This window comes from Passer domesticus, chromosome 1 (genome assembly GCF_036417665.1).
Source record: "Passer domesticus isolate bPasDom1 chromosome 1, bPasDom1.hap1, whole genome shotgun sequence".
Taxonomy (NCBI): Eukaryota; Metazoa; Chordata; class Aves; order Passeriformes; family Passeridae; genus Passer; species Passer domesticus.
The window spans coordinates 13,385,893-13,402,553 of record NC_087474.1 but is presented as its reverse complement, the minus strand read 5'-3'; the positions used below and the strand labels follow the sequence as shown (position 1 = coordinate 13,402,553).

The 16,661-nt window shown below is 41.0% G+C and overlaps 1 protein-coding gene across 1 annotated transcript in view; it reads right to left on the bottom strand.

Annotated features, from left to right (window-relative positions):
• NRP1 (neuropilin 1) overlaps positions 1–16,661 on the bottom strand; it is a 114,477-nt gene that overhangs the window by 40,059 nt on the left and 57,757 nt on the right. Inside the window, 2 exon segments of the mRNA XM_064397501.1 lie at positions 11,975–12,141; positions 14,854–15,009. Of these exon segments, the coding sequence (XP_064253571.1) occupies positions 11,975–12,141; positions 14,854–15,009 (323 nt within the window).

Genomic DNA, 16,661 nt, shown 5'->3' with positions numbered 1-16,661 from the left:
GTACAGCAGGTTAATACACTGCATTTTAACTGGAGACATTTCCAGAATTCAGCAAACCAAATCGCTCCAGTATGGAAACCATAAAGATCAAATGGGAAAGAGAAGAGTTGCGAGGGCCGGGAGCGGCTCTGCCGGCGGCACTGGAGCACAGTGTGCCAGCTGGGATGGGCACAGTGTGCCAGAGGGGATGGGCAGAGTGTGCCAGAGGGGATGGGCAGAGTGTGCCAGCGGGGATGGGCACAGTGTGCCAGAGGGGATGGGCACAGTGTGCCAGAGGGGATGGGCACAGTGTGCCAGCTGGGATGGCACAGTGTGCCAGTGGGGATGGGCACAGTGTGCCAGAGGGGATGGGCACAGTGTGCCAGAGGGGATGGGCACAGTGTGCCAGCGGGGATGGGCACAGTGTGCCGGTGGGGATGGGCACAGTGTGCCAGAGGGGATGGGCACAGTGTGCCAGAGGGGATGGGCACAGTGTGCCGGTGGGGATGGGTACAATGTGCCAGAGGGGATGGGCACAGTGTGCCGGTGGGGATGGGTACAATGTGCCAGTTGGGATGGGCACAGTGTGCCGGTGGGGATGGGCACAGTGTGCCAGAGGAGATGGACACAGTGTGCCAGAGGGGATAGGCACAGTGTGCCAGAGGGGATGGGCACAGTGTGCCAGCTGGGATGGCACAGTGTGCCAGAGGGGATGGGCACAGTGTGCCAGAGGGGATGGGAACAATGTGCCGGCGGGGATGGGCACAGTGTGCCAGAGGGGATGGGCACAGTGTGCCAGAGGGGATGGGCACAGTGTGCCAGCTGGGATGGCACAGTGTGCCAGTGGGGATGGGCACAGTGTGCCAGAGGAGATGGACACAGTGTGCCAGAGGGGATAGGCACGGTGTGCCAGAGGGGATGGGCACAGTGTGCCAGCTGGGATGGCACAGTGTGCCGGCGGGGCCGGAGCACTGGCAGGGATGGGCACAGTGTGCCGGCGGGGATGGGCACAGTGTGCCAGAGGGGATGGGCACAGTGTGCCAGCTGGGATGGCACAGTGTGCCGGCGGGGCCGGAGCACTGGCAGGGATGGGCACAGTGTGCTGGCGGGGATGGGCACAGTGTGCCAGAGGGGATGGGCACATTGTGCCAGAGGGGATGGGCACAGTGTGCCAGAGGAGCGCTGGCAGGGCCGGCTCGCAGCGCGGGCAGTCCCGGAGAGACGCGGCTGAAACGCGCTCGGGGCACAGGGAGGGACACGGAGCCATCCCCGCCACCCATCTGCGAGCTCCGTCTCACGCATTCATGAGCGGCTTTGATGCAACGCCATTCAGAAGACTCAGAAAATACCTTTTTCCTAATTTATTTTTCTTACTTGAACACTATTTAAAACCTGAGCACCAAGATACAATAAACTCTGATAACAAAGGGAGGAAAATGTAATCGTATTGGGTTTTCTATAGACTCTGGGATCTAAGCAATCAGCATCTTATGCCATTCAAATCCTCTCTGTAGCAATGGAGAGAAAGGCTGATTAACTCCCAGTGCTTTAGAAAAAGATTGTTTTACATCTTGCAGGAACATATCTTGCTGTGAAATATTACTTCTTTAAAATGAAAACCTTTGCTTCAGCACTACATTAACTTGCAAATGGATAACCTAAGACATGTACAATGACTTGGTCAAAAAAAAAAAGGAGGAATGTGAATGGCCCCTTTCTCCAGCTAAGATACTTAGGAACCCTTGCTGAGCAATAAATGAGTCAGGAACGTAATACTTTTAATTAACGTTTTCTGAATACTTATTTGTAATTTACATTTAATTTTAAACCTGAGCTTAATCCTCTGATCTGGAATGAAGACAACTATTTAGTGCGGTTTGAATGTGACCTTCCCTGGTTTGTGTTAGAAACTATAGAAAAGGGAAACTCTATAGCAATACTTGCAGAACCACTCTTTTCTGAGAGAGGGACATAATTGTAGGACTTTCTTTCCCCTAAGTATACTGAACAACTAATGCACAAATGGGAAACAAGTAATCCAAAGTTTCTCATTCAGCCTTCTTCACATGGGAATAACCAGACTTTGGGCGGAAAAAATTGAATTTTGCTTTATAAGTTCTTTTGGTTTTTTTTCTGCCAGCTGCTGTCCTGTCAAAATCAGGGGGTACAGGCAGAAGGGCTTGATTTATAATTGTGGTATTTTGAGCATAAGTACAATACTACATGTGTAAACACACAGTAAGAACTTCTCCTTCCTGTTTCACAGCATACCTATGCTAATGGTAGGAAGCTGCTAAGCAAGGGATGATATGCCATGCAAAATTAAACCTCTTCTGTCTCAGACAGCACACCTTGATGGCATAGATAGATCTGACTGTGCAATCACTGTGTTCACCATCAGTTCCACTAAAATAACTGGAATTTACTACACTCAGATGTGTTTGAGAGTTCAGGATTTGGGTTTTCTATAAAAAATCACTGCAAAATGAGGAAAAAGTGTCAGTGTCTGTGATATAATACTTTTTAAGCCTAATTTCACTGGAATAGGTGTACAACCTGTGTCACATGGAAATACATGTATTTTCTTTTGATCAGCTTTCTCATCTTGGAAAATCGGCACAGTCTCTTTAAATCAGTCATTCATCCACAGGAGTCTGCATTCATTTATTCTCTGTTAAATGGAACTGTCAGTTTTGTTGCATCAAAATTCGATTTTCTATTTCATACACATTGTATATGATGATTTTAATTTACTGCTGGGTCACCAAGCAAGTCACTGCTTTTTTACAATATGAGTTTCTGCTACCTTCTAGAAAAATGTCAGGTAGCTACAGTTAGACAGTGTGGTGAGGATGCTGTAAATGTATGGTGAAAAATGAGAGACAGACTGCACATGCAAAGATTATTTCACTTTTTCTGGCATGTTCCTCACAGCTCTGAGGAAATGAACACATGTAGATTAAATACTTCTGAGACTGTGACTTGGAAAACCCACTGCTGAGAGTGGTGCTCTTGTCCTGTGCCAGAGGAGGAAGTGGGATAGCAGAAGGGATGCACAGGTCACTGACTACCAAGACGACTTCCCCCAAGTGCTAAAGCAAACCTGGGAGACTGGCTGCCCCCAGCCCTGTTCTTCCCTCAGCAGAGCGTGCTCAAAAATTAGGCAGGAAGACTTTATTTACAGGGTTTCTTTGGACAGATAATGATGCCTGGTTTTTGTATCCCCACTCTACCTATCTGAAAGTTGCTCTATCTGCAGTTATATAAAGAGAAAAGCCATTGATTTTTAAGTGCTGTGACTTTTAAAAATAAACACAGGATGTATTTTCTTAGTTAAGCATATCATGAAAGGGGGAAACCCTCCTATGGACAGCTAATTTTTAAGGCCTGGTAAGAACATTAAAAAATATTCTGGTCTATGTTAACCTTTCAGTCTATTGCCTGAAGTTAATAGTATTTGCATTGGAGAAGAACCTGCTCCTGTGTCTGTTATGGCTGAAAGAAACTTTAGTACAATAATCTCTAACCTAAATACAACCAGTTAAAATGTATCCTGGTCTAACATGTGATGGGACAGATTGATCCTTTCATCATCTTCAAGATGATCAACACCAGAAACAAGTTTAGCCTGAAGTGTTCAACACAGAATGCTGCAATGAAGAGAAAGACCAGACTACACAGGTACAGCTGGTTGGTGAAGTTATATGTAAACAGTACTTCCCTGGTGAGAAGCCACTTGTGCCTGAAAACAGAGGAACTGAATCTCAGCTTAATGTTTGGTAAACTGTATTTTCTCTGCTAGCAGCTTTTGTTTACCAGACAGCTTTGGAGGTTATTCTGATGCCTTTTAAAAGACTTTTTTTGAAACCTTAAATGAAAACATTAAAGGCAAAGATAAAATGAAATTAAGTGTTTCCTTTTTGAAAGATACATTTTTTTTCTTTTTTTTCTGCGGGGGAAAGAAGACAAATTGCTTTCTGAAGGGCAGGTATTTACCACTTGGAAGAAATCTCATTTATCCTTCCACTCTACCCATTTTGCTACTGCTGTGAAAATGTCACCTAATGGGCAGAACAGAATTGAACTGGGACAGAAAAGCAGGATGACACAAGGACAGGAGAGGCAAATAATAGCTCAGCAACAGAAAATCTGGAGCCTGGATGCTGGGATGGGGAAGGGCCCATAGGACTCATCAACTCTACAGCTTCATACTACTGTGCAGGTGTGGAAAGAGTGAATAAAAATGCATAATCGTCTCTGCAAAGCACTCAGCAGCACACCTCTCATCTCCAGCCCAGGGTCAGCCCCACGAGAACAGAGACCTTTAGCTCAGTAATAACTCTGCTTATTAGAACACACCTCAGCTGTGCGTTCCTCGCCGAGGCTCTGTTTCTAGCCACTGCCCTCAGCCACTTAACTCCTAGCCTTGAGCTTTACCTCACCCTCGTCTGACACCTGCCTAGTCTCATAGATTAATTTATTTCTGCCAGACTCAGAAAAATCTCCCTCTGAGATACCTTCCTTCACATCTGCACAAGGTCCTGGCTGTGGTGTTGCTTAAGATGTGTTTTTGTTACTGGGTGGGCAAAGCTGCCTCAGCCCCCACAGGGTCTGCAAACCATCTGGGAGAGAGCTCCCCTACCCAGCAGAATGGCACAAACTGATTTCTTGGTGTGATGGCAGCTTAAAACCCAGAAAACTATAACAAATCTTTTGAGTCAAGTCAAACATCTGAACCTGGTGAATGGGAAAAATAAAAACAAAACCAAAAGAGAGAGAGAAGAACCACTTTGTACAAAGCAGATTTAATTTCTGTGAAATAAAGAAGAACAAGACATGATGTAAAAAAAACCAAAAATGAAACGAAACAAGCCAATGGTGGTTAGTTTAAAATTAGTTTTAGTTCAGATTTAAAGATTTTAATTTCTTTGCCTCCTGGAACCAACTAGTGAAAGTGAAATAAATCTACAAAATTATTTTAGTAGTTGCTGAATCAGTGTTTTTGGTGGACACATTTTTAATTTGCTATCTCAGCTCTAAAGGGCCATCTGTCTCACAGCCATTGAGGGGATGTGGGGCTGGACTGGGGAGTAGATGCATAGGTAATTACAGAGCTACATACAAACTACTCAGATCTCTGCACAGTGGATCCCCTGAAAAACTGAAACTATTATAATGATTAGGCTGGCAGTGGAGGCTCGGAGGGGCTCTGCTTCTGCTGCTCCTCCATATGTTGCACTCAGGATTGCTTGAAGCCACACAGGACTCCCCTCTGTATTAGGTCTGATGTTGAAACATTTCAGAGGGAGGTAGAGAGGATTTTCTTCTAAACTGCATTTTGCACCTGCACTTCCAGAGCAATAAGGCTGCCAATGGTTTTGCACAGTTCTCTGAGCATCTCTTCAGCCTCCCCAGAGTGATAAATCTATGGCTGGGAACTTTCTGGTACTAAAATAGCTCTTAAAGCACTTTGAATAATCAAAAAACCTTCATACTTTGTAGGGCCCTTTTATTTCTCCCTCTCCCTCTAGTTTAATTTCAGTACTTGCCTTTGTGAAACTCTACCATTTATTCCCATGTCACAGTAAATAAAGGTATGAATGTATCCTGCTGGGTCAATTAACCCCGGTTCTGTGCTGTGTCACAGTCTGTGCTGGCTGTGATTTCCAGAAAGGAATATTCTTTTGTCATTCTTTGCCCATGTGCAAAGCATGTTAAGACCGCTAAGATAACTGTAACACTTTTCTACACAAAGCTAACTCTGCTTTTTGTGATTTCTGGAGTGCAGTTATGAACTGTAAAATGGCATGAACTAAATTCATGACTTGTAATCTAAAGTGGTAGAGAAGACAAAGGACTGACAGTTTTTGTGCTTTAATGTCAGTGTGCTCCCTAATGATGGGCAAGCCCCACCACAAAGCCTTGAACTCCATCTCTTAGGCTGTCCTTCAAAGGCCAGGAAAACTGGGAGGCTGAGATTTCCCAGTTTTCATGCTATTCTATACAGTAATATGCTTCACTTCTGTACCAAACTCCAAAAGAAATGGAAATAATAATAAAAATAACAGGCACTGTTGACTAGAACATCCGTGACTTTTTATGTGAAGTATTAAGAAAAGCTTTCTGGGCAAAGTCAGCCTAAATATCTGCCTACTGTAAGAATATACCTGTTAATGAAATGAATGTGCTGTGCAGCAGCAAATATAAATACTGACTATATTTTTAAGTGAATACCTGATAAGGAAGTCAGCTATGACACAGATGAAAGGTCAAGACACCAAATAATGAACTGCAATTATTTTCAGAAGTGATATGGAAATAAATCAGTATTAATCTATATACCAGTTCACGTCAGTTGATGTATGCTCCTGGGTTACGCTTACAAAGGAGCAAATAATGAAAAACGTAGGTTAAAAACTAAAGGAATGAAGACAAATGTGGAAGGCAAATTCCATCTCAGAGTTCCCTCTCAATTCAGGTGAAGTAGTGTATACAGGGAAATGCTTTAAATCAATGGGAGTATATTTTCCTTGCACAGCAGAGTTAGTGTTAAATAAACAACTGATATTTCAATCAGTGAAGGAAAGGGAGATCTCCCAGGTTGTTCTTTGAGGAGACATATTGTTACCTCTCTGGCCTTTCTCCAGATCCCTGGATGCTGAAAGATGCAGAGGGAGAATTTTGCACCAGATCAGCTGACACTCCTAGGACTGAGTGGTCTAGAGGTCTCAAATTGCTGCAGGGGTTATAGGTTCCAAAGGGATGGGAGGCAGTGAGAGGGACTGGCAGGCAGAGGCCAGAGGGAGCCTGGTGCTCCCTGTGCCAGCCCTGGAGGGAGTCTGGAGGTTCACAAGTGGTGTCAGGTCTGTGGCCTGCTGAAAAACCCAGCAGTATAAATTTGGGCTGGTTTGGCTGGATTTATGTCATATTAGCCAGAACACACAATAAATAGTTTATCTTAGTGTAAGGCCCTATGAGAGCTGCAGAATGATGGATAATTCTCAATCCAGAGCATACTGTCTACTTATGTTAACCCCCTGTTAATGTTTTTGAACAAATTTGAACTGGCAGAGTGTGTTTATACCATACCAGTGCTTTTTGGTTTGTGGCTGCAAAGTTTTGATCTGATACCAGGATTCTTAAAGCTGGATTTATGGTTTTATCCTACCCCAGACATAATGTGAACTGAACATCTCACATTATTAACAAACACATTTTGGTCTCTGGGCAAGCTGGAGGTCTCACTCACAGGATGAGAGAAAAATTGTGCCACCCAGAAACTGTCATCCAGCTTGGTGGGAGCACAAACATTTGTGTTATATGCATTAGAAGAAACATTTTGATAGAAAACATACAGATCCTGCAGTAAAAGTACCCAGAAGGTGTTGCTCCTTGTGGGTTTGAAAACCCACCCCATGATGAGGATTGATGGCAGCAGAGATTTCCAGTGACCCTGGTAATAGGCAATCAGTCTCCTCCCAAAGCCACACACGTGGGTTTCAAGTGTCCCTGTGGGGGCTCCTCTGGAGCTCCCCCTGCTCCTGCCCTGGGGCTGCTGGCCACAACCCATCAGGGCATCCCTGAGCCAGAAGGGCTTGCCATGCACAATGGCCCGTGGCTCCTTCTCAAAGGAATGAGAAATAAGATGCAAAAAGACCCCTAAGTATAAAGGTTTTGCATGTTATTTTTTCAGATAAGTGCAAATGTAACTGCTTTCTTAAATGTGAACATTAAATCTACTCTGTAAAAACACAATTACTGCTGCCATGGCAGGCATCAGTTGTCCCTTTTGAAGGAATGCCTTGAAAATGCAATCATAAAATCCTTGTGCATTATGGATTTCATTAACATTGTACTCCCCTAGGATTCCCAATTGCACAATAACAGGAGTTCTTTAAATTTTAAATACCACAGACAGGAACAATTTCACTAAAACCAGATGTGAAACCCTTGCATGGACCTTCTTACTGGTTCTAAGTACTGAAACTGGCTGGTAATTGATACCTATTAACATGTTTGTTGTTCAGATTACAGAAATGGAAACACTATACTATTTTTCCTGTGAAAGGATACGTTAATGAGGGACAATGACTTACATTGCAATGGCAGTTCCCTGCTCTTGATTAAATTAAAGGTCTGGCTTTATTTTTTATCTTAAATTATTCTGTTTCAAACTGAAGGGCAGTCAAGTGTGTGAAACATAAGTGCAATAAACAAGTAGGCTGGGCTTAAGGTTGAGATGCTAATAACATCCCATATAACAATAAACTACCTTCAAATATATTTTTGGCAGCCCTTGTTCCCTCATGCATATCTTTATTCCATTCATATTGGAAAATTCACAGACTTATTAATGTGTTTTTAAAGAAGAAATTCAATCTACAGCGACTCTGTTTCTGATTAAGGAATCACTCCAAAGCTCATGTTAGTTGAGCAATTTTCAAAGTGTGTTTGAGGGTAAAAATAAAATGGATAAAGTGCTGTGCAGACTTGCAGTGTGACTGTACTATGGTTATTTTGAATCTAAGATTTGAAATTGACTTTCAAACAACTAAGGAAAGGAGGGGAAAGTCACCTCTCACTTAACAGAGCCCTGTAAGCAGGTGGAACTCAGATGAACTCAGGAGTTCATACCTGTCAGCCACAAAGGAGCAATCTAGTTTTTCCACAAATGAATAGGATTCGGGTCCACAGATGGAACTCATGCAAATCCATTACTAATAACGAGCCAACACGATTTTCCTAATTATTTTCATCAAAATAGTCCAAAAGACTTCAAGAGCTCAAAGGAGATAATAATATCTCATGCCCTCTAGACGTCCTCTATAGATACCAATCTCCTTTGGCTGATACTCAGGTTTTCTGTTTCTTTTGTCTTAACAAAAACATTAACCTTGAAGAGAGGTAAAAGGAAGAGAAAGTAGAACTATAATATTTCCCCTATACAAAAAAACCCCAACACACTGAGGAAATTAATATTTGGAGCTGAATTTTCAAGCTGTTCTGCCCATGTATGACTGTACACAGCTCATATAGATGACCTAGTTGCATATGCACATTAGCAGCTCAAAGACAGATATCACTATTTAACCAGCTGCAGTGTTTGTGTAGGTATGGAAACCTGCAATTACGAAAAAATTAATGGTTAACTGATACACACAAAACTTCTGTCTCTCAGACAAGGGCATATAGGCAGAAATTTTCACTTTGAAAGTTCTAAGTTCAGCATTGCTGTATCCTTCAGCTTTGTTTTTTTTTGCTGTTGAATATCTTCTAGAGTTCTGCACTGTGCAGCAAAAATCTATTTATGCTGCACTGCACAAAAGCAAATACTTCACATAAATGACTAGTTTACAATAGCATGCACAACAAAGCAGAACAAAGTGACCTCAGTCCTTCACATACAAGTGCCTTCCTCCTTTTTATAAAATATTACAATTTTTTTCCTATGGGTAATTTCAGAGTACTTTATCAGTTACATGTCCTTGGTTGTTTGTCTGTAAGCTCTTATGGAGATGAACATCTGTTCCCAGGGATATTTGTACAGAGGAAACATGGGACTTCAATATTTTATCCAGACACAAATTCACAACATGCACTTGCTGCCAGTGGCATCAAGACTGTAGAAGATGGAGGTTCATATGCACAAGGACCCTCTTATTGAGGTTTCTGGGGGTCTGAAGCCCTTAGCACTCATCACAAGATTGTCAATTAACAGGAAAGCATTTAGAACACAGTTGGAAATTTGAATTATCAACATCAGTGTAGGACTAAACCACAATAAGCATAATCAGAGGCAAATAAGAATTATCAGAGGCAAATAAGAATTAGCAGAGGCAAAGATGAGTTAAGGTGTAACTTTGAAAGGGGATGGTATACTGAATCTCTGAACTGTCTCAGCTCCTTCTGCAGCACAGGTTGTGTTCTGCAGTATGTGTAAAGCATCTCTACTCAACACAGTAAACTTTCAAGCAAGAACTTGTAGGCTCCTTCCTGCCAACAGGACACAGCTACAGCCTTGCTCTGTGATTAAATCTGCCTTGGGGTGCTGGTCCCTCCACATGGGTCCCAGGCAGCAAATAAGATGTCCAAGGGACTGCTCAGGGAAATGGTTCCTGCTGCTTTTTCCAGACCAGGAGCTGGTGAAGAAGATGAGAGCTGTGGCATGAGCAGCAGAGCATGCAAATAACCACCAGCTTCTGGGCGGATGTGGTAGCTGAAGGCAGCAAAAAGCTGCTAGAAATTATGGGGTTTTTTCTGCCCCTGAGCACCCCGGTTTATGGCAGGAGGAAAAGGAGGCTGAGAAATTCATGTGCAGGAGGCCTGAGGTACCCTGAGCTGTTTTAAGCATAAAATCTGGAGTAGTTTGAATTCTGTTGTGTCTGTTATTAAAGAAGTTTATGGTCAAAAGAAGTCCTTTGAAACTCTTTCACAGAAAGATCTAGTTCTAAGTGAAAGGATTAAGATATATATATATAGGTATATATATGTATGTAGTTATCATAACTTAATAAAGTTAATAAGCACACAGAACACATGAATGATATTTGACTAACTCTCTTGTTTTGATTATCTTATCATAAATGTGCAAGTGACAGCAGAAAAGAAGGAAACAAAGGAAAAGTGGCGGCCCTGTGACCAGATGAAACACATGGAATTTGATTCTGATGCATTCCACCCTTTTTCCATGTGCATTCCATGGATTGCAAGTGGCAATGATTAATAACAAGCCTTGCACTTAGATAAGGTTGAGGAGATTTTAGTGTTTATTCCTAAATAATGAAAAAGTATGAACAATTTTTTTTTTTTTTTGCCTCTCTGAAGTCTGATTAGGTCCATTGTACTCGACTGCCAAGAGCTCAGGATGCATAGGGGCCCCCAAGCAGGACACCTGAGAGTCCCGTTGTGTGCCAGGGATCAGAAATGAAAGATTTCCCCCTCTTTCTTCCCTTTACTAACTACTACTCAACATGTTTTTAAGCTTTCTTGCAGACATCAAACCTCACAGGAAACATCAGTGTGAACACTTGTATGAAAGGCTAATAAGGCATTGTTTTCATATGTCAGTTAGTAATTTCCTATAGAAAATAACAGAAGTAGGAGGAATGTTTCAAATCTACGAACAAGTTTTCAATATTAGTAATTTAGATAGAATATGCTTAAGCATTTCTCTTAGCTTTTGCCAACAGAAATATATCCTAAGTTTCAGGTAAGTAGTGTAAGTCAATTTAAAATTTAGGATAATCAGTTTTTTCATATCATGATATTAATACTTGCCTGCTAGTATAGTTTTTTTTGTACACAGTAATTGATATGAATAATCTGAACCTGTTCAGTAGTTAGGTACCATTCAGCTATGGACCTGACAACAAACAGCAAGTCCAAAGAGACTGACTGAACTCAAGGAGCCTCTTCATGGTAACAAATGTTGGCAGGATTTCTCCCGTTCTAACAGAGCAAAGCCAAGGCAGCCCATCTTGGTAATGAATGTTGTGTTTAAGGACGTGGAAGAATAGCCACCAGACAGAGACCATTGAGCTCATTCTGTGACTAAAACATTCTAGAAGGGACATAGGTCTTCTGAGGTGAAATCTGAGTGCATGAAAACACCACATTGTATTAATGCTTAACTGTAATCAGCTAGAGATGTAGCACATGCTCAGTTTACTGGGACATTCCACTTTAAGTGCATGTTAAACTAATATTGACTTTTCCACTAAACCAAAATCTCTGTTATTTGTGCCCAGAAGACTGCAAAAACAATGGATGTGGGAAGTAGAAGAATTAATCTTCCTGACCTTTTCTTTTTCTATGCCTTTGGGAGTAAGTCTTTTTTTGTCTGTCTAATGGGGAATATGAGCAATTCACTTGCAACGATTCTTAAATTATGTGAAGTAATTCACTGTGTTATTTTTTTTCTTTCTTTTGCATTCTTCACATCCAATAAACTCCACGGAGTATTATTAATAACATCTTTAAAATGTTATCTTTTTACCTGTATCCATTCTCTGACAGAATCTTCCCCTGGGGTCCATCCATTCTCAGGGTAATTTAGCCGGGACCTTTCTGAAGACCAGATCGCGCTGTACTGGGAGGAGACAGTGATTTGATCAGAGTGAATTTCTCCTGACTCCATGCCCAGTGGTTCCATGCACTGGAAATCTGAAGAAAAATAAATTACCATCATTATTATGGTCAGCTTTTTTATTTAGACTTTGAATAATAAGAACATTTACCTGCTTTGAATATGAATATCTAAAGAATTTATTTTTATGTGACTTTGAATACTTTAGCAACTTTAAGTGAGGCAGTGTTGGGCTTATGGTGTCATTCTTAATACTGCCATTTGAGTTGCCATGGCAATTCCTGCAATAATAATGCCATACAAATATTTTAGCCCAGTATTGTGGCCATTTCAGTACAGGACAATTGTCTATCCTAGGCTAGCACAGACACTCCTGAGGATTCATAATATAAAACAATGCATGTTCACCTCAAAATTATGCAAAAGCCCAGAAAAGACAAATTAGGTGACTTTATGAAATAATTTGATTTTAAAACTATTTACTTCAGTATAAAAAATGTAAAACGGTTAAAAATATTATTAAAATTTTAATTATTCTCTTTGGATTCTGGACACTGGAATGAAATAGGTGAACAAAATTTGAATTCAGGCCACAAAATTATTGACTTAAGGAAATTACCAGCTCTTCTGTAATGTGGTCTATTGTAAATGAGTTGATCATCTCCATTCAATCTCTTTTTGTTTACACAAAAATTACCTAGCTAATTTAGAATCAATTGACTTCCTAATCACTACAGTGAGTTCAAAGGTTGATGGGGCAGAGTGACTCAATTCTCTCAGTCTTTAAAATAAAGCTCCAACCACTATTAAGGCAGGAGAAGCCACGAGCTTCAGGCAAATCCTCACACCCAGGTGCTCCTGGGCCTTCATGTCAGTACAAGGGCACCCCAGTACAAGGGCAAGAGAAAAAACCCTGTGCTGGGCCTGTGCTTCTCTTCAAGGATTTCCCATTATAAAATAGAATTAATTCCATTATTAGAATTTAAGCTAAATAACTCTGTGAGATAGAGTTGGATATATGTTGGGGATGGATATATGTTGCTCCTTTAATTGCACCTTCTCTGGAGCTGATGTTTCTCTAATAAGCGTGGGTGCTGAGCTGAAAGTTTCAACTACCATGAGTTGGAAAAATGAGCTTTAAATATAGAAAGTTTTGGGTTTTCAATGAAAATTAAAGTATTGTGAAAAAAAAAGGCTTAAATCTTTTATCAGGGATTTAAAAATTTACAGTGTTACCAGGGTATTTTATAGGAACTGTAGTTGGGGCTTCCCATAACTCAATCATACCAAGAGCATTTCCTGTGGAATAGGAAGCTCTCCCCCAGTTCTGTGCTGCTTCAGTGTATTAGGTACATGGTGAAGTACTAAACCTGAACTACAGTAGGGTAAGACTCAAAGGAAAGGAACTTTTGCTTGAAACCTAAAGGAAAGCCATAAGCCACTACAGAGAGTGTGAGTAAAAAACATGAGAGGTGGGAGTAATACCAAAATACCTAAAAAGTGTCTACTTTGATCTAGACACATTGGCTTTCCCTCTAGTCTACTGAGAGGAACAAGTAACTCCTGGGGACACCTCACATGTCTGAGATAAGTAGATTGGGCTCTCCTCTAGAGGTGATCAGACAGCATAAAGAGTAAGGGTGGCTGAAATTAAACGAGCGAATTCGCTTCTCTGTCTAAGTCTGCAGCATATAAAATGCTTCCTTTTGTCATCCAAAAGGGTTTTCATACACATCAACCTCTGTTCTGCTGTCTTGTGTTTAAGAGCTTAATTAATTAATTAATGCATCTTAGCATTGCAGATATTATTAATTCTGACTCCAGTGTGATGGTGCATCTGCAGCCTGGGGAGGAGGGGGACATGGGGGGACACAAGTTGTTTGTGCTAGTTATGAAGGGATGGGAGCAGCCCTTACACAAGGAGAAACCAAACTAGCTGAAGGTACAATGCTTCCCATCCACAGAGGCTGTGAGTCCCCCATTCCCTCTTCCTGCCTACATGTGTGTAAGAAAGCGTTAGAAAGGCATGGAGTGGAGGAGAGATGGGGAGTTACAGCTAAATTTTCAGTTTACTTATTTTTCTTTTGTCTCTTTTTTGATTAAACAAGTACATAAAATCTGTATGAATCTGCTCAAAATTCAGTAAAGACACAGAAAAGAGAGGGAGTTTGATATAAAGTGTGTGTTTTATCATTGAGGAAAGCAATGAAATCTGCAAGGACATGGTGTAACACAGTGTGTTATTTTCCTGTTTCCTTCACTTCATTTCATTCTCTGTCCAAAGGGTAAGCATGAAAAGGAGTCAACTGAGAAAAAAATACGAGTCAGAGAACAAAGCTGAGCTAGCCTATGAAATGGTTTAACAAGAGCACATATATTAAATGGGTTCTTTTTATTCAAGAAATCAATCATCAAAGCTTATTCCATGTAATAAAAGAAGGCTTTGGATAGTGCATTCATTGTTCATGTTTCATTGTTTTAATGCAAGTGTTCAATTGCTCTGCATTCCTGCGTTTCCTTGGTCAGCACAGTTTTTCCCAATAATTATCCCAACTTCCTGGCAATACAGTGGAATGAAACTGTAAGGAGAATTCTGCTTCTTGCACTTCTTTTCAAAGGGCAGCTGTTCTTTAAAAAAAAAAAAAAAGGAAAAAAGGAAAACAGAACCAATCCTTCTCTACCCTCTTATTATTTAAGGTTTCTTTAAAGCTTCAGACAACACCTGGTGTGCAAGAAGACATAACAGAGAGTATTTTCCAAGGAGCTCTGCGGGATAGATAAATACTGACCTTCTGAGACACTGCTCTGTGACACACTGTAGTTTGCTGAGAAGCCCTCCTTTGCTATTGCACTGTCGGTGTAAAATACCATTGAAAGAATCCCTGTTGAAGACCGGACACGTCCTGGGTTGTTTTGCCCACAATAACGCCCGATGTGTGGGCCAACTGCAAAGAAACAGGATACAATAGTAAACTGCCAGTGCTGCTGTAACAATAGGTGCCACCACAATATCCTCCCAAAGACAGTCCCTCAGCAGGAAACAGTCAACCTCTGTAACAGCTCGAAATAACAATGCCATCAATGATTTAGCCATGAACAATAAATTGTTTATCCTACCCTAGCAATCGTGCTTCTAAAATGCTCCATGAACCTCTGAAAAGGTACAGAACCAGGATTTAGAAAAGTGTCCTTCAAACTGTGCAGAGAGGGCAGTGATGCACAAAATTACTCATACAAAGCACCACAAGTATTTTCCAAAGTGTGATTGAAGCACCAATTTATGACAAGAGCCACTGAATGGCCTGATTTGCCAACCTAGTACACAAGATGCTGTGGGGGGCTCAAAGAGTGCCTTCCAGGTTTTATGCTCTATATTGCAGATGATCTGTTAATTTCATCTCAAACATTGATCTTTGAAAAACATTTTTGACACATATTGAGGCTATGACCAGTGGCTATATTCCCCCTTCATCCCCCTTTATTTATCTTTCAGACCCCCATAGCTCTTTTGCCTGTATGGTCAATATTAAAGAATATTGTAAAATAATTTGAGAGTGAAATCTTAATCCTTTCAAAAGAGCAAGAATTTCTTAAGTATATCTCCATGTCACAGAATACACACACATACAGAGTTACATGATCTCTCTTCATGTTAATACCGTATAAACCAGATTTTGGTATTTTTCAACATTTCCTGTGCAGTGAGATAATCTTTTTCCTTAATTAAGCTACTCAATTCACAACCAACATATGTGGCCTTCTAGCACTTGAGCATTCCCTACAGATAGGTCCTTAGGCTGTGGAATGGTGGTACATCTGTGCTTACAAACAAAAAGAGAAGATAATGCTAAAACCCACCCATGGAGTCAATCATGAAAATAATCATGAGGTGTCATTCTAATGCTTACACCACTGGCTTTCCAGGCTTAAATTAACACCTTGTCATTTCTCTAGGAAGTCCATTACACTTTCAGTTTAAAATATAAAATGTTTAGATATCCTAATTATTCACAGTTCAAAGAAAATCTACAGCTAACATAATTTTCTAGTCCTTTGTTGGCATTTTCAACAAGAAAAACAGTTCCAGCTTGGAATAACTTAATACTTCCTTATGTAAGCTACACATTTCTGTAAGGCCCTAGAGTTGCCAGAAAGAGGGAGCTCAGATGTTATAGTTCTTGCTGCCAGCATGTGCTTTTCTATCCATATTCTGGCCACAGTTACTCTTCAGTTGCCTTGACAATCCCATGGCATTTGAAATACCTGCCAATTCAGACTTTTTCCACTAAGGTTGTTCAATGCAGCATTGATAGAATGAAACATCCTATAGAGGATATGAATTGAGTTCTTCCTCATCATAAACATCACTAAAGCTTCATGGTTTTATTTTTCAGAGAGAGAAATTTGTTTAGATTGTTACCATTAGCAGCTTTTTAAAAACACAAAATAATGCCCCACATTCCAGGTGCTGCAGGTTTTTGGTTTTGTGTTTGTTTTTGCTTTGTTTTGCATTTTCTATCTGCAAACAACTCTGATCTTGCTCTTTCTCAGAATGGCTTTCAAGATTATAGCTGCTGATGGTGCTCTGAACTGCAAG